At 36.2% G+C, this 23131-nt stretch overlaps 2 protein-coding genes across 4 annotated transcripts in view; both read right to left on the bottom strand.

Moving 5' to 3' along the window:
* atg7 (ATG7 autophagy related 7 homolog (S. cerevisiae)) overlaps positions 1–8991 on the bottom strand; it is a 72357-nt gene extending 63366 nt beyond the window's left edge. The window contains exons 1-8 of one of the 3 annotated variants that reach the window (XM_028001717.1): positions 8930–8991; positions 6796–7002; positions 6601–6655; positions 3935–4052; positions 3704–3781; positions 3467–3583; positions 1979–2125; positions 1609–1697 (exon numbers count right to left, since the gene is read on the bottom strand). In XM_028001717.1, coding sequence (XP_027857518.1) covers positions 1609–1697; positions 1979–2125; positions 3467–3583; positions 3704–3781; positions 3935–4052; positions 6601–6655; positions 6796–6967 — 776 coding nt within the window. In that variant the 5' untranslated portion in view covers positions 6968–7002; positions 8930–8991. The other 2 variants (XM_028001716.1, XM_028001719.1) reach the window with 2 other exon arrangements.
* A 5341-nt stretch (positions 8992–14332) lies between these two features.
* Positions 14333–21136, bottom strand: hrh1 (histamine receptor H1). Its single transcript, XM_028001870.1, has 2 exons — positions 20838–21136; positions 14333–16869 (listed from the first exon to the last, which is right to left on the bottom strand). The coding sequence occupies exon 2, from the start codon at positions 16708–16710 to the stop codon at positions 15019–15021; it is 1692 nt and encodes a 563-aa protein (XP_027857671.1). The 5' UTR covers positions 16711–16869; positions 20838–21136; the 3' UTR covers positions 14333–15018.
* Between the last annotated feature and the right edge of the window lie 1995 nt (positions 21137–23131).

Here is a 23131-nt window from a genome sequence, read left to right as displayed (position 1 = left end):
GGTTTGTCCTTTTAAGAGAGATTTAGTAAATAAGAATAAGTTAAAAGTGTCTCATGTAAAAAAATAATTAATGTAGTTTGTTGAAATATGATGCAAAAATTATTTGATATTGAACAAATGTATTCTCAGAATAAAGAATAATCATAATAACTTTGCACTTGGGCAAAGTTATAATATTTTGAAAAATATTTTGTTCAATTATTTCTACAATTTCACATTATTCAGCATGACCTCATGTAAAGTCAGCAGCCCAGCAGGTTTCTGCTAGAAATAAATAAAGGTTTTGAGTGGTCTAATCAAAGTGCTTTGACAATAAACAACTGCTCTTTGTTACAGCTATTTTTTACAGCACTGCCATACCTGCAGATTGCTTCGAGAATTTGCCCTCAACTGTGGTCAGCTGTTTGTGTTTTAAAAAATGAAAAATCTCTATAATATATTGCTTATATGGCGAAGCACATCTTCTTTAATTGACACTTTTTTTTTGTAAATGTACTTTTAAATTTGGTTAAATGTGCACATAAAGCTTAGAAGCAATCTCCAGAATTAGGAGCTATAGCATAAAATATGATTTGTAATTTACACAGAAAAAAACACCGTCCAAAACATTCATTATTATTTTTAGAAACTGACATGTTATAAACAGATTAATGGGAGAAAGATTAATTCTGCTTTCAATATCAGTCCCACTGTTGTCATGAACCACAAAGTAATGTTGCTCAATTAATATAGAGCACCTCAAAGCACCTTTAATCTATGTGTGGCTCTACAAAGTGCTTCATCCCGCCATTAGATGCAGTCTCAGGTAACACAGATGAGTCCCAAGAGGTCGAGATTTAAACTACCCACTCTGCTGTAAGTGAATAATCCACTCAACTACCTGAGTCACTACCAAGCTATGTTTTCAAAATGGACTCTTTGGAACTGTTAATTAATTTTCTTGCAGTCCACATCAGTGGATAGATGCAGCCTTTAATTTTTATGTTTCAGAAGTTCTTTGAAGTCTATCTTATACATTGTAAATTCATTCATCTTATTGCTTCAAAATTTCAACTTAAACTTTGAGACGTTCAGACAGACCTTCTTACAGTTAGTTGTGTAATAGGAGCAAAGTTTCTGATTGTGATATAATAAATAAAAAGATATAGTTACTCCACTGGATGCCCGTATTACCTCCTCCCTGATCTTTGTGTAAATATTTGATCCTGTTCTACCCAGAACTCATGTACTAAATGTTTGGCACAAATTAAACAACCTGCACCAACTTCACTAAGGATTGTTAAGAATTTTATCCTCTAAACATTTTCCTAAAATGTTCTATCAAAAATACTTTTTACAACAACTCTGCTTGAAATCTGTGCTGCACTATTTCATTAAATCTGAATAGTATGCACTAGCTTTTCAATCCAGATGCGCTATAAATAAAAGTGAAAGTCAAGAATCACAGTTAATTGATATATCGTGTCATGCGCATCAAACATTTCATCATACACTAATACTTCTTGAAATTCACTGTTTCATAATGACTGTTTCAGCACACATCATTTAGAAGATTTCCTCATCTTTTCTCTGCATGAACACAGACTCGAACACAAATGTTTTGTTTACCACTGCTTGGCCAAGAGGACCAGGAGATTTCTCAGAGGCCAGCCCGGATGTTGTGACAGAGTACATGGATCATAGACGCCCACAGTTATCTGGAAAAATCAAAGAAAAGTGATTCGTTTCCCAGATGACTGTGCATCTCTGTATCTGATTTTGTGAAATAAAATGAGAAAAAAAACAAAACAAGAACAGTCCCTTTTGAAAACAGCTTCAAATGTCATTTGATGGCCCTATGAATACCCCACAAAATGTCTTAAAACTCTTTAAATCAATACTAATAAGAAGAAATAAGTGATATATATTTGCCTTAGAAAACATTTCGGAAATCAATTCATTCATGGATTTGCATAATATAATGTTTTTATAAAAATACCTTCTTAGTGTCAGTAAAAAATGCCTCCCAGTCCTCAAGTAGAGCCATCTGAACAGCATCATCAGCATATTTCATCAGGAAAAAAGGAACTGCAGTGATCCCTCTCTTTATGCAGAGGCCATCATAGGCCTCCTGCAGGGCTGAGATCTGACAGAGAAATTATAGCACAAGAGTTAAATGTTTACGTTATCAACAGATACATCTGGCTTTTTACAAAATACAGCATGATTACTGGCTAAATGTACTTTTAAATTTAAAAAGACAGCAATTTGCCAAGAACACCAAGACCCAATTAAAACAGATTTCCTAAACTACCACTACCACATTTAATTGTTAAGACATGTTCATGCAAATAAATATTAAAACATTCAATATTTTCAAGCTATTTATCAGCTAAAACATTAATAACTACCAACAAGAGTTAGGAAATGTTCCCTTCCTTAAAAAAGACATCTGTCATCTGTGATTGGTTAGATACAGAAGCATGCTCATATGCAACTTATTTCTCTGCTACAAAAAATTCAAAATAATATTCTGTGAGTTTAGAAGTTAATACATGCCACAAACATTAAAATACCTACTAAGCTACTAAGGCTACTAAGCCTCAAATATATCGCCTTCACCATATTGGTGTGTGCATTACTAATACAGAAAAATTTTATTTTGGAAGGCAAAACTTGTTGCCTAAAACTGTTTATTCCAAACAAGATAATATTTTGCATGACAATGTAAGATCCAGTGTGTAACACATTGCAGTAAAAGTCCATACCTAACACAGATTACAATTAGAACTACAAGTGGAATCATCATCATAAGTTTCATCAGTAACATCACCATCACATTTTAATATTGTGCAATATTTTTTATATTAATTATTAACCATGTAATTGTCCAATGGCAAAACATAGTGGAAATAAAGGTTTTAAAACTGTGGGTTTGATTTAAAAACAGAAAATCAAAGTTCAAAGTCAGAAAAAAAATCTTATATCTGCCAAAGTTTGGGGTCTGACTTGGAAAGTAGAAGGTAACTGAATCATCAAATTCCTAAACCTAATATGACTGCTGCTTTAAAACCTATAAGCTACAGAAATAAAAAGCTTAATTTTGACAGTTTAAATCATATTGAAAGAGTAACACATTTATACAATCTCAAATCTTGAATGTTGACAAATACTTTTTTATGACTTTTATTGTTAATAGTAGTTAGCCTAACTACTGAGAAACATTTAAATTGTTTTCCCAAATGCAAGTAAAACATGCTCAGCACTGGGTGTGGTATCATTTTCTATCTCATTGCAAAGAAGATGCTTGAAATATATTTCACAATAGAGTATTTAGAACTGTCAGAAATATGTTTTTCCCATTTGAACACAAATTTAGCCTAAAAGTTTACTTTTTAGAAAATGAGAAATAATTACGCTACATTATAACTTAAAATAAAAAATGTAAGATATTTTATTCAGTGAATAATAATTTAAAAAGGCCAACCTGTTTTGGAGAGAAAACTTCCTCTAGGATAACAGGCGGCTGAATAATTTTTAATCCTTCTGGGAAGCAAAGTGCTGGGAAACAGAACCAGTAGTAGAAATGGTATTTCTTGAGGTCCTGCAAAGAGATGTCAGAGGGATATCAAAATTATAAAGATGTCCATGTCAAAAAACAAAAACAGAAAATCACAGATATATGAAAATAAGAAATTTATATGGTTATCTATAAAACACATACTGCAAAGGTCAGTAGAATGAATCTGCAGAGGACAGAAGGGTTCTTCAGTGCAGCTCCAGACTGTATGGCCTCCCATATCTACACAGGAAACAATTGTTCAATCTTCTTTTTTTCTTTGCCCAGCTCAACTTTGTGACCATCTCTAACATGTGTTCCACAGACATTAAATCCACATGAATGAATCTGAAAGCATATTTGTGTCTGTGAAAATTCCTTAAGGACACCCTGTACCTCTTTGGCCTCTTTCTCCAGCAGAGCCTTTTTATCAACAGCCTTAAAGGCATCGAGTGTGTTGGTGTTATACAGCATACCAAGAGCTGGACAACAACGAGCCGGAGTCGGACCATCACTAACAACAAGAAGAATTAAATTGTTGAAATAAAACAAGTGATTAGAAAGCAAAGAACATGTCAACAATACAAGACTCTCACTTTATGCTGATGCATTATGGGGTCTCTGCGAGAAAATTAAGTCATGTCACCCCTTTGAAATAAGTGTGTTGCTTTTAATGCATTACCATTTTGAAGGGTGCATGTGTATGGGGATCAAGAGTGAGTAATTCACAGTGTTCTGCTGTTTCAGATAGGAGTAGATTACTTTTGTCATGACCTCTTTTTGTTTTTTATAGCACAGATCAGCTGACACCTGGTAAAGAAATGTTATTGTTCTATGAGTGCCACCAAGTGGCCAAGTAATTATTAGGTAAATTAAATTTATCAGGCAGAAAGTGAAATACAGTGACTATACTGTGCACTAAGATATCTTAGCCATTTTATTGCGTTTCCAAATCAGTCATAAATCAATTATTGATAAATGAACCAGCTCTATGACAACTGAACAAGCTCTAAAGAGTAGAAAACAGGTATGCACACCAATAGCTCATGTTGAAATATTTTAAGTGCTTTAAAATGATCTGAGCAAACACAGTTTTAATGTTTCAAGAACTAAGAAAAGGTAGACAAACCCATTTTTGTCCTTTTCTTGTATGAAAAGCATACATTGATGGAGCACTGAATATAAACACACTCTTGCTTTATAGTGTAGTATTATTCCATCAGTGTAATGTGTTAACACATTCAACCTCGTGTGTATTCTTGGATCTTTCACCTTTCCTCTCTCGACCCTATTTGTGGTTTGACGAGTTACAGGTGAGCCCAACTCATTGGCTGAGAGAGTGACAGTGCATCTCTGTGTGTGTTTAATGAGGTTTGTTTCAGGCAACTGATTAGTTCCTTCCTTCTCATGTGTTATTTGAACACTCATTTTCCTTCAGCACCTGCATGCTATTCTTCTCTCCATCTCCAGTTTCCCACTCAAAGTGCTGTTGTGAATCGAGTGGAGGAGAGTGTTGTTCCCTAAAGTGACAACCCAGATTCGGTGAGGATGGGCAGCATTACAGTTCAATCCTTTTTCTGAACTGCTATACTAAATAATGACTTTTGTTTGCTTTTTTTGTTTGTCATTCTCCTCATAACTTTGAAAGAGTATAAATTACTAACGCCCCACAGCATTTTATTGGTGCAAAATGCTCATGCTGAAGAGTAGCTTGCTGAAAACCCAAAGGACGCGGGTCTGTTTGGCCACATGTGACTAGTGTAGAAGGTGTGTCGAGTCCCACTACACAGGAGACACTTGAATCACCCAGCATGACAGCCAAGAGGCTTCCTTTAGCTGATAAGGGGGTGAAGGTGAAACACAGCTACTTGGAATGAGAGGAAAAGCACCGGCATCTGCAGAGTGGAACATGTGGCACTTGTTCAATCCAGTTTTAAACTACAAGTAAACTGACTAATAGTTCTGGACCTCAAACGATATACTTTCTGCTCTAAGCTAACCAATAAATACATTTACAATCTTGTAGCAATGCAAATTAACAAAGAAAGTGCAGCAAGTGTGTCAACAAGACCTGGGATTTCGATGGTGACTCGTGGGAGCTGCAAGAAGAGAGTCTCATTTTCAAGAAAAGCCATTGTTTCATCAAGGTCAAGACTGTTTCTATATAACAAGTAACACTTGGTACAATTTTAAGTCCAGATATTCCATCCATACAAGTGCCACTGCTTGGTTCCCTGATAAAAATATCTGTGCAATAATAATGTAGAATATAAGAGATAAATTCTGTTTTTATTGCTATTGTTGGGGTCTTCAGTTTAAATATGCATCATTTTGCCCATATAGACTAAGAAAGGGGAAATACATAGAGATTTTATTCTACCAGGAAATAAAACTTTTTTTTCCCTAAAATGCTCACCAGTGGTATAAACAAGTTTTGATCAACACTGTTTTATTGTACAGCTGGAATGTGGAATAGCTTTCCTTTCAAAATTACCTCCACCTTTCTTACAATCAATGCTGACTCTCTTCATGAACTGTGCCTAAATAAGACACCCCCACAACATGAAGGTGCTATTATAATGTTTCACTGTGGGAAGGGTGTGTGTAAGATGAGGTACACTGTTTGTTTGTATTTTTTTACACAATGAGTTTGCATGTAGTGACTGATCAGAGAACCTTCTTCCACATGTCCGATGTGTTCTCTATAAGGATGTGATAAAATACATATGAATCATCTTACAGGTTTCTTTCAAAAATGGCATTCTGCTTAGCTTTTCATCTCATCCATATTAGAGGATTCTAACTGACGTGATACAACTGGTTCACAAACATAAAAACTCAAAAATAAACAAATTTCAATTGTGTATCGTTAACATTGTATTTCCTCATTTTGTCCTTTTTCATTTTTGTTAGCCAAATAGCAAGTTTTAATGAATTCACTGTTATGATACCACTGTAAATTAATCCATTTGATGTATTAAAAATGCAATATCAACAAAATAACTACCTCAGACCATTTAAAAAAAACCAAACAACAACAACAACAAGAGTGTTTTACTTACACATCAAAGGCGCTGAACTCTAAAGTCAGACGAGTGGGCAAGCCGACAGGGTCACCTGTCAGGTTTAATACAGATCAAAAACTTCATTTCAATTGTTGTGTGATAAACACAACAATGATGAACTGTTTATTCAGTGTTTCAGTGAATAAACAGTCTTTCCTTAGTAAAGTCCCAGGATGTAACATTACCACTCACCATTATAATAGTATCCTTTGATGCACTTGGGGCTCTCGTCCAGTCTGTAATCATTGAGCTTCTTCTGGGTGAGCTGGTGCCAGAAGCCTGCCTCCAACGCGCTGCTGAAGGGTGCAAACTGCAGCTTGAGGTCTTCAGAGGATAACGATGCTCCACTGATGTCAGACGCCATCAGGACTTCAATGACCAATTTCTACAAGCACTAAACTGAAGGAGAAGGCAGTAATACTTATTATAAGGCAGTATAGTTAAAGAGTGATAAAACTGTATTGACAATCATGTATTTGACCAACATGATTTATTCATTTACACATAAAATCATTATTGTTGGCAGAGCTGCAGAGGCGCATAAGTAGGAACACTTCTGCATTTGTTTTGCAGAAGAATTATTAGAAGCTGGAATACAAGTAGTGGGATTAATATAATCCTCAGCTACTGCCAAATACAAAATTATTCATTTTAGCAAGAGTTCTTTACCTCAGGTGCTTTGACATAAAACCAAAAGAAGGAAACAAATGTGATAAACATAATACACAAATAAAACTTTACAGTTTTAAGAAGGAAATCTTTGTTCAGACATTTTTTCTGTACCTCATACACACAAATGCCAGTTTCTTAGTTCAATTGAAGTGCTGGAGCCATTCAGAGATAATCTATTTTAAATTATTTATCACCTTATCTCAATAAAATTTTTTATTTAGCATTTTTGTAAATCTTGGGTCTGAGAGGGTTACTAATAAATTAAATATAAACAGTAATATTTCCTGGTAAATGTCTAGTTATGTTTTCCCCAAGAGGTTATCTTAAGTTTTAAATGGCAACGTTTCTGATTAGCTTTTGTTTTAAAATAAAATGACAGTTTGACATAAATTATTCCAAATTATAATTATAAAACATTTATTTTTTAATATTTTTTTCTTGTAGTTTTGAACACACATCTTTTTACAAGCCAGTTTTTGACAGACTCACCCTGTGTAACACTGGCAATGGACAGATGCTGTTTCATTTCACGGAAATGCTTTTTCTCATCCAGATTTGTCCTGATTTTCCTTGCACTACCTTGACATATTTCAGGTTTATGTTGCAAGTTGTCAGAGCATATGACTCTGACCAATCGGTCATCCACAGTATTTCCAGTGGAAAGTTTTACGTCACGATAAGTTACTAGCTTCACTGTTTGAGTCTCAGCTGATGTAAAACAGAGAAGATCATCAGAAAACAAAAGCTAACAAAGATGAGGGAAATCTTGTTACAACATGGTTCCGCAACAGTAGAGGAAGAAACAGATGGAAGAACACAATAAAAGTTCTGTCAGTCAAACTGCGACACAGGAATTTCATAGTCTTTGAAGAAAACAAGCCCAATCCACAGACATCCTATTCCAGAACTGCCAAAACGACCTATAGTTAATGTTCTGACACCAGACAGCTGGCTGAGTCACTGTGAAATGGTGTACACCGAGGTCACTGTTTGTGACTGCAAATGGATTGAAACTGCCATGTCCATTACATGGAAATGGACGTTCATACAGATTCCCCATCAAAAATTAGTTATTTGAGGAGGGTCAAAGTTTCAGTCTCTAAATTTGCAAAGCATGCAGGAATACACTCCTAAATATCTGCAGGTCTGATTGCTGGTGGCAGGGTTATTCAAATTAGTTTTATCCACGAAAGACATATTTTATGAACAAAATTGCTCCAGTGTTTCTGTACTCACCCTCGGCTGCTACTTCCTGTTTCAGATGATCATGTGAACGCAGGATTTGTCAATAAAGCGGTGCAATGTGGGTAAAAGCAGCGCGTCACTTTTAGCTTAGCTGTTTGCGGCTTCCTCTGTGTTTTACGGCGCAAGAACCATGGAGTAAAAGACGAAGAACCAGAACAAGAACAAGAACACGCAAACGAGGAAGCAAGAGAAAACAGAGAGAAATCTGTAGGCGCCGTTTCTTTTCATCTCGGACGGAGAGATGAAATGATAATAGAGGCTGCTAAAACACACTCAGTTAGTGGTATAAGCCCTACTGTTTAGTCTCAGCAGGCAAAGCTTCACAAAAACACATCAGTTATGAAACAGGTTCTCTATTTTACTTTGAGGAAAATGAAGAAATATATATATATATAACTCTTATTTTCACCTGTGCGGTCACCAGAAAGTAAGAGATCCGATTCAGGCAGAGGGAGGGCGTGTGATAATAAGCTAGGGACCGTCTGTAAATGTTTCTTCCAGGGAAAACGGCACACTCGACAGCTTCAATCAAAGGAATAAATATTTTTAAGGAATTTATTTTTGATTCATTTGACTATAGTTAAACCCAAAGATTATTTCAGTTAACTATATTTTTCTTATAAAAAATATCTCAAACGATAATTAAATATGTATTAATATTCACTTGAAGGAGAATATATTTTATTTTTATTTACATTACAGAGATTAAACTCTTATTATGATTCCCCTTGTATCTTCACGAGTTATCTTTCGTAATGAGCTGCAAGTCTTTGAGGTTGGAAGACCTCTTTGCCATTGCCCTAATTTTTACCTTTCTGCACAAATTGCTTAGGAGACTGAGTCTTGATTCTTTCTGGCTTGGCCATTTCAAAACAGGAATATCCTTTCCAGTCAGAACATGTTGGTAAAATTGAGATTATTTCAAACCTGAATCTACCTGCTACTGAATAACATTAGGCTTAACAACATATCACAATGTATTAGAATTTGCTTGAAAATATACATGCTAGGAAAAAATTACAAACCTAAAGGCATTCCATCATCTAGCTGATTTTTGTAGATCAGTTATTTAAGCATTGTTTTCAAGGTAGGCCTATGTCCTGGTGTTTACCATATGCAATAAAAATATTTTATGTTACTTAGAAAGAGAGGAAGCATACCCAATTTGTAGGATAGAACTTGCATGTTGGCATCAAAATGCAGAAAAATACCGATAAGCTTTACACATTGAAGTTTTTTCCACCATTAGAATTATTTCTCTTTTGCCAAAGTGTTTTCTGCTAGGCTCACATAAGCTTCAAAACTGCATAACACAGAGCCAATTTTAATTTTGTTGATATATATTTTTCATACCATATCATTTTTGACCCAAACAGAACATTTATTACGTCCACATCCCTAAAAGCAGAATGTGAAAAATGTCTTCCTCATTCCAAAACATTTCTTTAAAAAACCCTGTCTTTTGGAATGCACCGGTGCAGAAAGTTAGCATCATCCAAGTAACTGAGTCCAAAGCTAAAATGGTCTGAGTTCAAATTATAGGAAAAACACAGTTCTTTCTCAGTAAACATTTAACCTGCTAAAGTGTCAAAATAGAAAAACTTTAATTCCACATCATGAGATTTTCTCTTCTACACACATGCAGAAAGAGAACACCTTTGTTCTAGGTGTTTGGACTTCAAAATAGTGTTGTTTGCATGTAGGAGCTTGTATCGATACATATTGGCCATTTAATTACCCACATAACAGATTAATATTGAAATTTGGTGATATGTTCGCATTATGCGAAGAAAAAATTTAATAAGTGCAGTCCCAGCTGAAGGAATCCTGCAGCTGATCCCAAACTAACGTAACTGTCACTTGTGTGTTATGTTTTCATTAGGTGTAATATCTGTAAAATGTCACAGGTGTAAAGTATAACTTGTCAGGAAAATGTTGACCTTTTTAGCCCAGTGGGACTAACATTAGCACCATACTGTCAGTGCTGTCAATTAGGAAAAGCTGAAGCACTTAATAAATGTCAAAAACCAGGTTAGGTCATTTAGAAACACTGTCGACTCACATTTTCCACATTCATGTGTTAAAACTGAGCTATTAAAAAGTTTTCTTTTCATATACATTACTTATGACTCAAAAGAAATGTTCTCCACTCAGGTTAAATCCTGTATGACTGATACTTTAATGAATAGTTGTATGGTGAACACTAAGGTTGAGCTGAGAGCTGGAGGCACATAAGAGAGAACAGCATTAAACATCAAACTGTGCGGGTGAGTCATGTCTGGGGAGAAAAATCTCTGTCAACCAGCCATCTTCACCCTTACTCTCGTGGCTGCTACACGCTGTTTGGTGCCACTGGCAGTGAAATTAGAAATAGGGTGTAGGAATATGTTGCTGTTTTAGCCAGGATAGAGTCAGTGGAGAAGCAAAAGTGTTATTGTCTGCTCTTCAGCTTGTGGTAAGGGCTCTCTACTGGTTGTGAAGAGCCTAGGGCTTCTGTACTGCTACTGACAGCGCACAGGGGCCAAAACTCAAACACAAGTCTTTAGGGCTAGTGTTGGAGTATATAATATATATACATATTAAGAGTGTCAAAGATATACATCTTTCTTTTCTGTCTAGTGTGTTAAATGTTTAGTTTTAGAGGTTAAGGATCGCCGGTATAGTTAAATGCCAACAGACGCCCTTATATCAAATGGGTGCTTGCAGTGTCACATGCAGTAATTGATAATGTTGTATGCATTGCCTTATTAGTATTCTGTGCTGTGCAGTGCCCTGTACTGGTGTTTGTCAGGTTTGACTCTTGGTTTGGAGCCCACACATAAGTACATGGCTGTGTGATTTGACTGGGAAGCGTGGGTAAAAAGTGTAGTCCTCATTATCAATATTTGACAAAAATATTTTTAAATGCACAACAATTGAAATAAAATTCTCCCCAGGTGTCAAAAACAACCTATCCAGTCTACAGGTGCTTGCTCGGCTTATGCGTGCTCACCACAAACTTCCAAAAGTACGACTATAACTCAGCCCAAAGATTTCAAATCTACTGAATACATGCAGAAAAAGAAAATGCAAATGACATGAAAAAGTAATTTCATCTGCTAAAATAGGGGTAAAAAATTTTCAGAAGTGTTGTCTAAGTGCTAAGGACAACTTGTGCAATGCTTCAGAAAAAATTGGAATTAGCAGGAATAATAGTTTCAAATATAACAAAAAGGTGCATTAAACCGTCATGCCTGTGTGGACGCTCACCACAAAACACTTCACTGCTGAAGAAAATATTTTGTTTGTTCATTTGTTCTAAGTATTTGGACTTCAAAGTAGGCATAAAATAGTGAATTAATTGTGTCACAGAGTTTACACTAATTGTGATAGAAAAGACAGACCTGCACAAGCATCTGACAAAAACACAGACACATATAGGGATCCTTGCCTTTTCTGTTTGCTTCTTGCTTCACTGTTGTTGGATGGAGATGCCTTTTACAAGTCTTACAGAAGTGGGTGTTGAGGAATAATTGGTCCATAATTAGATGCATTATTTAAACCATTCATTAAGAATTTATGTTCTTTGCTCTGTGTTTACAGTGACAATATCTGGAGTGAATAAAACCTGATGAGGAAACTTTGACTTTGCTGTAAATGTTTCCACCTAAGATGACGCCTTATGGATGTTTTATTTTATACACCTACCTGTCCAGGTAAACACTATTTTCAGCTTAGTACTATCCTGCTCTAAATTGTCGGATTCGGATAGATTTGTTTGAGGTTCACATGCAGCTGCATCTCTGAGAAAATTACAAGTTATATTGCATAAATCACACATTCATGGTTGCTTTTCCCATAGGGCTGTGCAATGATATGTTTTACACTTTGGATAATGATAAGGAAGAAGGTGCTACATAACATCATAAAAAAATAAAATAGACGTAGAAAGAAATTTCCCAGTAGAGAGGGGCTCTGTTGTCATTAAATGTTTACTGTTGTGTTTGGTGAGTACTGTTTCTATGATTCTGTTGTCAGATTTGGCCAAAAATGTGCTTTGGCCTATTTTAACAGATGCTACTTTTTATTTTCCGGTTACTATCTTTTATCTGCTTATAGGGGAAACAGGCCACAACCCAGCTATAACTACATGAGTTGGCACTGTTTAACCCTTTGTTAAAATTAAGAAAACTCAGTGTTTATATTCTTTATCTTTTCAATAAATACTTATCAGTCAGTATTACAGTATTTTCATTATTTAGCTTTAAATAAATACCTTTATTTGTTTTCTATCCATTAATGGAAAACATGGGTCTTTTATTTTATGTTTTGGAGATGTATGTTTGACATAAAAGCATTTCAAATTTTAATAGTCTGTTTTCAGTGAATATTTGTAACCAATCATTATTACATTATGCATTCATTTTAAATCATCATTTTTATACATGTGTATACCCATAAGGTAGTATTAACAAAATTAGTTTTACCTAATATAAAAAGGAAAATAAAAATAATTATATGGGTTAGGGATAAATGTCATGTCAAAATTAAAATGTCTCCCAGCAATTGAAATGTAAATGAGCATATTTTAAAAGACAGAGCAAAGAAAATTGAAATAACAGGAAATAAACGTGTCCCTTTTTGACCCATGTTTTGCATATCAATTAGTGTGCATCTGTTTCCATTGAATAATTGATTTTGTTAAATTTATAATCTAAGTTAAACATAATAGCTAGTCAATATTTAATTTGACTTCTGGACACAATGTAATGTGTGTGGATTGCTCACATTACATCCACACACATAAAGGAATTCACTTTATGCAATCCATAGAGCAATCCACACACATAAAAGTCAAAGCAAATTACTTCCTAAATGATGTTAAGTGTAAAAAATGGGAATGTTATTGTAAGTATTGAACACAGTTACTTAAAGTTTTTAAACACTTTGCAAAAACGTCTTTCTTAATAACAACTGCATTTAGATAGCAATCACAAGTAATCCTGAGGTGTAATTTCGACCCATTCTCCTACAGAAACTGCCATCAACATGAAAGGTCCAAGGGGTCTATGCACTCCTTCAGTTCTTTCTAATTGGAATCAAGCCAGGTGGCTGATTGGGCAATTCTAGAAGTTTTACTTTCTTTTTCTGGAACCAATTAAGAGTTTCCTTGACTGTGTGTTTGGGACTAGTATCTTGGTTGGAAATTCACTCATTTAATCTTCAGATCATAACCAAGAACTGCAGTAGTAAGGACTGTGCCCCAAACAAGTGAATTCAAAGGTTTAATGAAGCGAGAGAAATTGACTCTTCTTCTTTTGATTCATCTGTCAGAAATCTTATAAAGAGTATACCTGGCCGTTGTCGGTTTTATGAATTTAAATTCTTCCTGCTTTTGGTTATTGCTCAAATGGCATTCAGTGAAACATTCAGATGATTAGAAGTACCGACATAGCCACTGGCATTTGTATGTTTAGCAACATTTGGACATATTTCTCTTTACTTTGGTAAAGAGAACCATTTTTATAACCAATCAGTTAATATAATCTGGCTGAAATTGATTTACAGCAGGCAGTAGGAATGCTTTCTACAGAGTTTTGCTGGTTTCTTGACTTTCTATGTTATTTTGCAAACCTTATTCAAAAGATATTCCATGTTATTACCATCCCTCCACCCCCACCCCTATGTCCTTATTTGTGGATTGATTTGATTTGATTTCTCTATTTGGATTTGAGATAAAGGTTATGTCATTTCTTTTAAGCAGTCTTCTTAAAAAGTGATGTAGTGTAAAGGGTTATAAATTCAATTCATTTCAATTTATTTATTATAAAGCGCCAATTCACAACAAATATCATCTCAAGATTCTTTAAAGACAAACAGATCTTAATCATAAATCACAGTTTAAATCCAATTGGATACATTACAGTTCAGTCCAAAATATAATACATTGCAGTTCAGTTTATCATGTCAACTGGTAAAAAACTTCCTACCTAAGGAAGGCCATCCAGTTGTATTGAGTGATCAACTTTGCAGCAATACCTCCTCCTGAACGACCACTTTACAACAAAAGATGACTGATTGCATTGAGTCATTGACTAATAATGAGCATGGGTCTTACCAAAGGAGAGTAGTGTTATCGTGAGCTGTATGTATTTTTCTTTTAGGGAACTGACTTACATTAAGATTTAGACAATAGTTTTACACTCAATAGAAACAAACTTTAAGAAAATCCAACTTCTGCTCCTAAGAATGAATTTCTTTATCTCTGGACACAGTGCAATAATATCAGCAAAACAGACAAAAAAAATAACATTATACTCTAAAAGACTCTTTGTAAAACTGCAAGTTACAAAAATAAAATCTGAGACTTAATGTACAAAACAAGCTGTCACCCAAAATATGTTTTTACTTTATCAACAATAAAAACACATCCAAGACCATCAACTTCTTTTTGTATTATCTATTATTATTGGTAACATTTGAAGAGCTCAGAATTTGTGTGACTCTATGCTCTTGCAGTCACAAATTGATCTTGAGAATATTTTTGAAAACACGTTTAAAGTTTCCATTGCAGAGTGGGTATATGAACGGGTTTAGAGTGGAATTGATGTAACCAAGCCAAATGGTGAACATGTGAAGATCGTGGTGTACACACTCTGGGCAGAAAGCCATGACCATGAAAACTATAAAATAAGGAATCCAACACAGTAAGAAAGCAGCGATTATGAAACCTAACTGCTTGGCAGCTTTGTGCTCCTTATGAATCCTCAGACTTTGAATTCGATGTCGTGATTGGTCTATAAACCTGTGCCATGCCTGTTTCAGAGTCACTCCATTATCAGAGTCTATTTTGGTGTCCTCGACTCCTTCCTCGGGCCACGGTAGCGCCTGACTGGGGTCGTAGCTGTTGCAGAGCACATCTGTGTACCTTTGCACATCTGACACTGGACTGATACCGCAAACTCCACTCACAGAGTTTGTCACTGTGACATGGCATTCATTGAGAGAGGCTTGATGTTTGTTCTCATTGTTTCCACCTGAGCATGTCACATCCAGTGGCGCAGACGACTGGCTCAGGGGAAGCTCTGGTCCTGGCTGCCTCTCTTCAGGTGACAAGGAGCATGTTTTACCCCTCCGTGCCATTCTGAGCCTCTTTGTTGTCATGGAAAGAAGTGACGTCTGTTGGCACTTTACGCCTATTTTTCTGTGAGTTCTAAAAGAAGCAGATTTAGTTTTCTCACCATCTTCAAGTGAATATGTTTGAGCTAGAGTGTTCTGATCTAGCAGTCTGTCTTTTTTTAGTTGTTTGAGGGAAACCTCCGTCTCATTCCTGAGGGATTTGGAGTCATTTTTTTTAGGGCTTGGGGCATTGCCTCCATTCTCATTTTCTCCAAATGAATCTGCTGGATGAATGATTCTCTCTCTGTCTCGTAGATGCTGCCTCACCGCCAAGTAGATATGTGTGTAAAACCACAACATCAAAATTGAGGGTACATAGAAGTTGAAAACCGCTGTTATCACCTTGAACCACGTAACAAAGCGAAAGTCTGTGTCACATTTGTTCTCCTCCTCAGGTTTAAGGTCCACATGTGTGAACGACCTCCATCCTAAAATAGGAATTATCCACATCATTGAAAGTAGCCAAGCCCCAGAGATCATCAAGCTCGCTTTTCCCCGTGTTCGATACTTTAGGTATTTCAGAGGTTGTCTGACTGAGCGGTACCGATCCAAACACAGTATAAACAAGCTAAAGATTGATGCTGTACTGGCCACATAATCCATGATCAGCCAAAACTGGCACACGGCTCGCCCCAGACTCCACTCATCCTCCAGCAGATACATCAAGTTCAGGGGCATAACTGTCGTTCCCACAATCAGATCTGCCACTGACAGGCTAACAATGTACAGGTTTCCCACCGTGTGGAGAGTTTTTTCTTTCTTCACTGCATAGAGGACAAGCAGGTTCATTATGATGGTGAGGAGCGATAAGAGACCCAACAATACTCCAAGGAGTATTGTTGGAGTATGGAGTGGGTAATGAAGGGTCTCGGTTTCGTTGAGCCTTGGATCATCACCATATGGATGGTTGCTCCAGCTTCTGTTGCTATTGTTGATATAGCTGTTGGGGTTGAGGTCCAGGAAGTCTGCAAAAGGTGATAGACCAGATTCCATCATGTTAGGTGAGATGAAGTCTTCTATATCCAGTCCCATTCTGCACAGCTGTTGCTTGTCTGGCCATTAGATTGAAACCTTTTGTTTCTTGTGTCTCACTTTGCTCTGGTTACACCAGTTGCAGAAACAACAGGCAATCTTCAGTGCTGGTTGGTGTTTCTTTTGTCAGTTGATGTATGTTGTTCAAAATCCAAATATCTGCAACGCACAAAGCATGACAAATGAGCCTTCTGAAATGTATACATTGCATGAAATTTGTTGAGTTGATATAACCAAAATGGTAAACACTTTGAACATATCCTGGTGCAATTTTACTCCATCATCAAAAAAGAAAAACCATCAAACAACTGTTAACCTAAAAAGACCAGGCCTAAACGGAGTATTAATCAGAGCCGCAACCAAAAGACCAATTGTTACTCTGGAGTAGTTGAACAGATTTATAGCTCAGGTGAAAAAATCAATTAAAATTAATATTAGTTGTTCTCATCTGGAGAACTGGGCAAATTTGTTCATTTTCAAAGAGCAGCAAAAAGGAAGCCATGAAAGACATAAAAAAAAAAACTCAAATGAATTTATGTTTGTAGTTCGCCACATACACAGCTAACATGTGTAGGGAAGTGCTCTGGTTAGACAACATCAGAAAAGTTACATCTTTTAGTCCACATCACCCTAAATACAACATTACTACAGAGAAATATGTTGGTGGTAGCATCATGGCAAGGGGATGCTTTCCCCAACAAAAACAGGAGCGCTGGTCAGAGATGACTGGAACTAATCTGGCAGAAAACATGTAAGAAACTGGCCAAACTGGGGCAGAATTTCACCTCATAGTAGGTCAATGACTGTAAACACAAAGCCAGAGGTTGGTTTAAATAAAATTATATTCATGTGTTAGAATAGTCCAGTGAAAGTCCACACCTGACCATCAGAATCTGCAGCAAGTCTTATAGAAAATGTTGTTCACAAACTCATATAATCTGATTCAGTTTATCTGTTTTGACAAAAAGAAATCAGTTAAATTTAGTCTCTGGATGTTGGTAGAGACATATCCCAAAAGACCTACAGCTATAATTGCAGCAAAATTATTGACTCTGCAAGGCTGATTATAAATGCACCTCTCACATGGTGAAAATGTCACAATTATGTACTTTGTGTTTGAAGTTCAAGGTGTCTTTGTGTTTGAGGCTATAAAGCGACAAAACGGATAAGTGTGTGAGTGGTATGAATACCTTTGCAAGAAAATGTAAGAATATAAGACACAAACTGTCAACAGGCTAAATAAAAACAAATAACTAAAATCACACAATCCTTTACACTATTTTAATATATTCTGTCTTCCGGTTTATTTCTTGTAGCAAATATCATAAACTAAACTGCTAATATAAACCATTTTCTATTTAATTTCAGTGGAACTAAAATGGGGTTTTGACCTCAGTCACAGACAGAGAGAAATAACATATTGGTTTTATTTTCTTGGATTATTTCAACAGTGAACTCAGCAGCTTTGAAGAGAGTTAAATCTGTGTTCATCTCTCTCTCATTCACTGTCCAGCTGGCTTTCTTCAACACTTACACAAGGAAAGGGCAGAGAGATGGGATTCCATCACCAACCGAGCAGCAGAACAACTGAGCAGAAAAGGAGCCACTGTTAATATGTCTCCAGTGCCATATAATGGATATCAAGTCCTAGGGTTTTCAAAATCATATACAGCAACATTTCTGGATGATGAAGTGCTCCAAGTGATATTAAAACATATTGCGGTGGTGCTGAAAAACACTCATCTGTAGCAGTTGGGGGCATCGATTTTTTTATGAGAACGGACTAAAATAAGCCAGTTGCCATGGGTGCAGGTGACGTTGTTTGTTTATAAATTCAAATTTTTAAAATATTTTAATTGAGCTCCTTTTCATATCAACATTTCTGTGGCCTTTGCCAATTTAAAAGCAAAAATATTTTAAATAAGCACACCATTTAATCAATTGGCATGTCAAATGCATTAAAATATGGAACCTACATTCAGAAAAATAATCATAGATTTCACAGTGCTGTTAAGACCTACATTAGCATAATAATGTCATCTGTCGGTCTGTTTCTATTCGATCGGTTTGTGGGTATACATGCTTACTCATTGATGACATAAGCAGCAGGAGAAGAAAAAGATCCTTTCTAAGGCTTAGTGTTCAGTGTGGAGAAAAAAAACACACCGACCAGCACTGAGAGCTGAGAGGGTTGGTGGTGCATCCATAACAACTGTCATCGTGGTTTCACATTAATGGAGAAAGCTTTTCACAGGGAGTTAAGCTAAACAATCAAATTTATTTTATTTTATTTTTTTCCACCATGTTTTAATTTGGCCCAAAACTTTTAGGGGCTTACATCAGAATCTGATATGGGGCACCAATTCCAGTTCAAAAAACTTAGAAAATAAATAAAACAATAAATTGTAAAAACAATGTTACTTCTATGAGTAGAATAGAATAGAATAGAACAGGTTAGTTAAAATGTGCACAGAACAACAGACTATTTACAATAAGTGACAATATGAGAATATGAGAAATGCTATTCAAAATGAGAATAACTTTGCAAATAAATATACAAATACCAGCATGTATGTAGACACTTATTGAGTTTGTTGGGACCAGCGATGATTATATAGTCTATCCAAGGAAGGATCTGCGCAGGTGAAGGTGCTCTCCAATTCACTTTATCTAGTCCAGAGTGCTTTGGTGGTAAGCTAGATTGTAGCAACAGTTGCCCTTGGCCCTCTTAGTACCACCACCCGGCAAGGCGGGCAAAATGCCTTGCCCAAGATGCACAGAGTGGACAAAGAGGGGATTTTGAACCGGCAAACCACCATTTACAGGTCGAACTCCTCCCTCCTGAGTCACCTTCACCCCAACTCACCAGGTAGTCATGCTTGGTGTCCCTGGTGTACAAGGTTTAAATGTGGATACAGAAAAGCTGGAGAGGAAAATCTAACTAGTCAATATGACTGCTGCACAGGCACAACTAAATCAGTAACAAAATTTTGTCGGTATATCAAATTTCACTGATTAGAATCAAATAAAATTACATTTATTGTACAGATAATTAAAAATATGAAATCCAATTTTAACAGTAAGAATACTAGCATGATTATCACACCATATATATGTTCTATTGATGATCACAATATTACATGTCTGTTTTTGTTGTTTTATATTTACATTTTCAAGACTTTGAACCAACATTTGCTATAAAACTTAAAAGTATGCTCATTCTTGAATAATCTAAACTACTAATTAAAATTTTTGAGGCTCATGCTTCTCTGCTGACCTGTTTCTCCCCCCTCAGGGCAGCTGAATTGCTTATACCTTGGACCAGCTTTAAATATAAGCATTAATGTTGATAGATGGATGTTTTTTCCATCTTTCACCCATTTGTAAACAGAAGAGAAGGCACATTCCAGCTGTTTTTTAAAGCAAAATAAAAATATATATATGATACAATAACAGAGTCTGTGAAAGGGGAAGTAAAGGCTGTAAATGTGCTGTCCCTGCTGCCCCTTGTATCCTGATGACGTCCCATATAGAGAGCTCAATAAAAATATTTAATTTAAGAATATCACCTGAAGCTTCCACAAATATTTCTGGTGTTAAATCTGAGGTAAATGTTTGGGTATCATTTCCATCGCTATGTGCCTTGGAATCTGGACTGTACCTGCCTCCGCAACACAAGCATTTAGCAACCGTCTTACTCACTGTTATCACAGACAACGAGACTACGTAAGGATATAAACAGCAGGAAGAATAAACCTGCTGTGCGCCGCACGTAGGATCACCGCGCCAGAAAACAAAACGTTCAGTTGTATAACTGCTACAATGCAATCATGTGTAATGAATGCAAAATGTTTAATTTCATTACAGAAAGGAACACACAATAATTATTGCATCGTTTGTCCTCTTGCAGCTCAACAGGGCGCATCTATCAAAAATATTATCAGTAGACGTGCAGGAAGACACCTGTTGACAAGCGGCGGTAATAATGTTACACAAGGAACTTTCTTTTCCTGCCAAAACATCCACAAAATGCGCTTTTGTCAAAACCACGGCTACAACTCTCTCCATAAAAAGTTTCACTTTTTTAAAAAAAAAAAACCACAACTTATGCGAAGTGTTAGACTTACTGTAAGAGATAGACGCTCAGTAAAATCCTCTTCCAAGCCGTTTTCCGCTCAGGAATCCGAAAATGAGTGAGACAGGTTGGAATTGGAAATGGATCGTTATCATCCCTCCCTCAGCTCCGTCCTTCCTCCTCATTCACGTCTCTTGACTGAACTTTGGAGTTCATATGATAAACCGGTGAACAGCAGCTCGTCGGTGTGTAGGAACGGGGGTTTTACTGGGAATGGCGCATAATGATTTGCAGTGCCATGATTCAGAGGATGATTCACTGGACAATTACGCGCAGACTGTAAGCAACTTCCTCCATAGTAGCCTATTAGACTTGCTCTAATAGGCTTGGGCTTTACTGTAAATAAATAAATAAATAAATAAATAAATAAATAAAATTACTCGCAGATCTCAAGAAATAACAGAGCTTATTGGAGGAACGTGAATTAATTTTCTTTTGCCCAAGAATGATGTTTGTCAGAATAATTGGAAGAATAATTTGCGTTTCCAAGACCACGAGAATTGTGCGCATCATGAAACAAGTCTTCGTTTTGGAGTAACAGAGAGTTCTCTCTCTCTTTCTAATGGTCAAACACTGACTGTTAAAATGTAGAACATGAGAAAAAAATTGACTAGAGCTCAAGGATTTAAAAAAAAAAAAAATTCATATAGCTAAAGCCAGCGTTTTCGGTCTCTGTCTGCTGGTAATTGAATGTCTGGACAACTAATGAGCAAGCTTAGGAAAATTTAATGTCACCTTGTTTTGGCACCTATACAGTTCTCTACCTGGTGCAATCATTACCTGGATACGACACTAATACGGTTATGGGTATTCTTTTAAGATACTTGCCGACATTTGCAGAGGAAGCTAAAAATGTTCTTTATAATTGCTGAGAGACAGAAGTTTTCACACATGCATCACGGTAAAGCGAAATAAAGAGATCAGAACTTCTTTATTGTCAAGGGTTTCGCATATCAGAGCATAATAAAAAAAGGAATCTGGTCTATATTAGGTTTTGATATTTCAGACCACAGGGGTCTGCAAGTCCAGTCTTTGAGGGCCAGCGTCCTGCAACATTGAGATGTTTCTCCGCTTCAACACATCAAACAATCAGGTTACAAGCAGGATTCTGGATAACCTGCTACATAATGACAAGGTGATTCAGTCATTTGATTCAGGTGTGTTGGACCAGGGACATGTCCAGAAGTTCAAAGATACCAGCCATTGTGAACTGGAGTGGAAGACAAAAGACATACAGCAGATTCCACACTTTCACTAAATATTGCCGTACATAAAAACAAACCAGAATGGAAATTTTATTGTGAAAAAATTAGTGCATGCCATGATTCCAAAGAATGGAGATCAACAATTTTCTGCAATATTTTTTCTACTTTCCTTTTTTTTGATCAAACGACTTTATTGCACTTTTTGACCTAAATTTGTGTAGCTTCAGATTTTTTTAGGTTCACAGAAATTTAGTTTTTTAAGCCAAATTGGACATTCATGATAGAAACCTAACCATTCAAATAAACATCAAAAGATTACTGAAATACAACATTGCGGTTTTATTTGATATGAACCACATAGCTTGACATATGGATCAGACATTTGAAGGTTATACTTCTGTGCTTGTCAGACATTTCAAGATTTCATATGTGTTACAAGTGCCTTAAGGTAGCAAATTCTTTCAGCCAAAAGCCAAAATAAAAAAATGGTCAAAGATGAGAGATGACCTTTTCAGTTATCTTTAGAGCTAGAACACTAGGTGTTGACTGCCAAAGTACTTGGCATGATTGGATTTGTGATAGTCTTCCCAGTAGGCCAGAGGTTAATACTGTCACCTCACAGCGAGAAATTTATAGATCATCTGTGCACGACTTTTGTTGTGAAGTCGGCATGTGTGCAAGCATTCATCCAGCCATTCTGATTTCTTCCTTTGGTCCAAAGACATCCAGGCTGAGGTAACTGGTGATTCTTCATTTACCTTGCAAATGAAGGTTAGTATGCATGGTTGCCTGCTGTGTCTCTGCTGTGGCACCATCATGGGCTGACAACCTGTTGTGTAACTGCAGACTACTGGAATAAACACTGACACCCCTGCAGCTGCAGCAAAGAGAGTATGGAAAGTGAAGAGTTTTGTAAGACATCTTTGCTGCTGCTGGGAAAGCATCAGTATGTCTCTATTTTAAGGAAAACAAATTATGCAGAATGTGTAAAAAAATGTGTATTGTCCAGATCTTCTGATATAGATTTTTTTCCCCTGTGGTAGCTTCTGATCTAGATTTACAGGAGTTTTAGTTGTATTAC

Source organism: Xiphophorus couchianus, chromosome 20, assembly GCF_001444195.1.
Source record: "Xiphophorus couchianus chromosome 20, X_couchianus-1.0, whole genome shotgun sequence".
Taxonomy (NCBI): Eukaryota; Metazoa; Chordata; class Actinopteri; order Cyprinodontiformes; family Poeciliidae; genus Xiphophorus; species Xiphophorus couchianus.
The sequence above is the reverse complement of the archived record's forward strand: the minus strand, read 5'-3'. Positions and strand labels throughout refer to the sequence as shown.

Bases quoted from the DNA above. Each gene is read 5' to 3' on its own strand.
- hrh1 (XM_028001870.1), bottom strand. From the start codon at position 16,710: ATGGGACTGGATATAGAAGACTTCATCTCACCTAACATGATGGAATCT.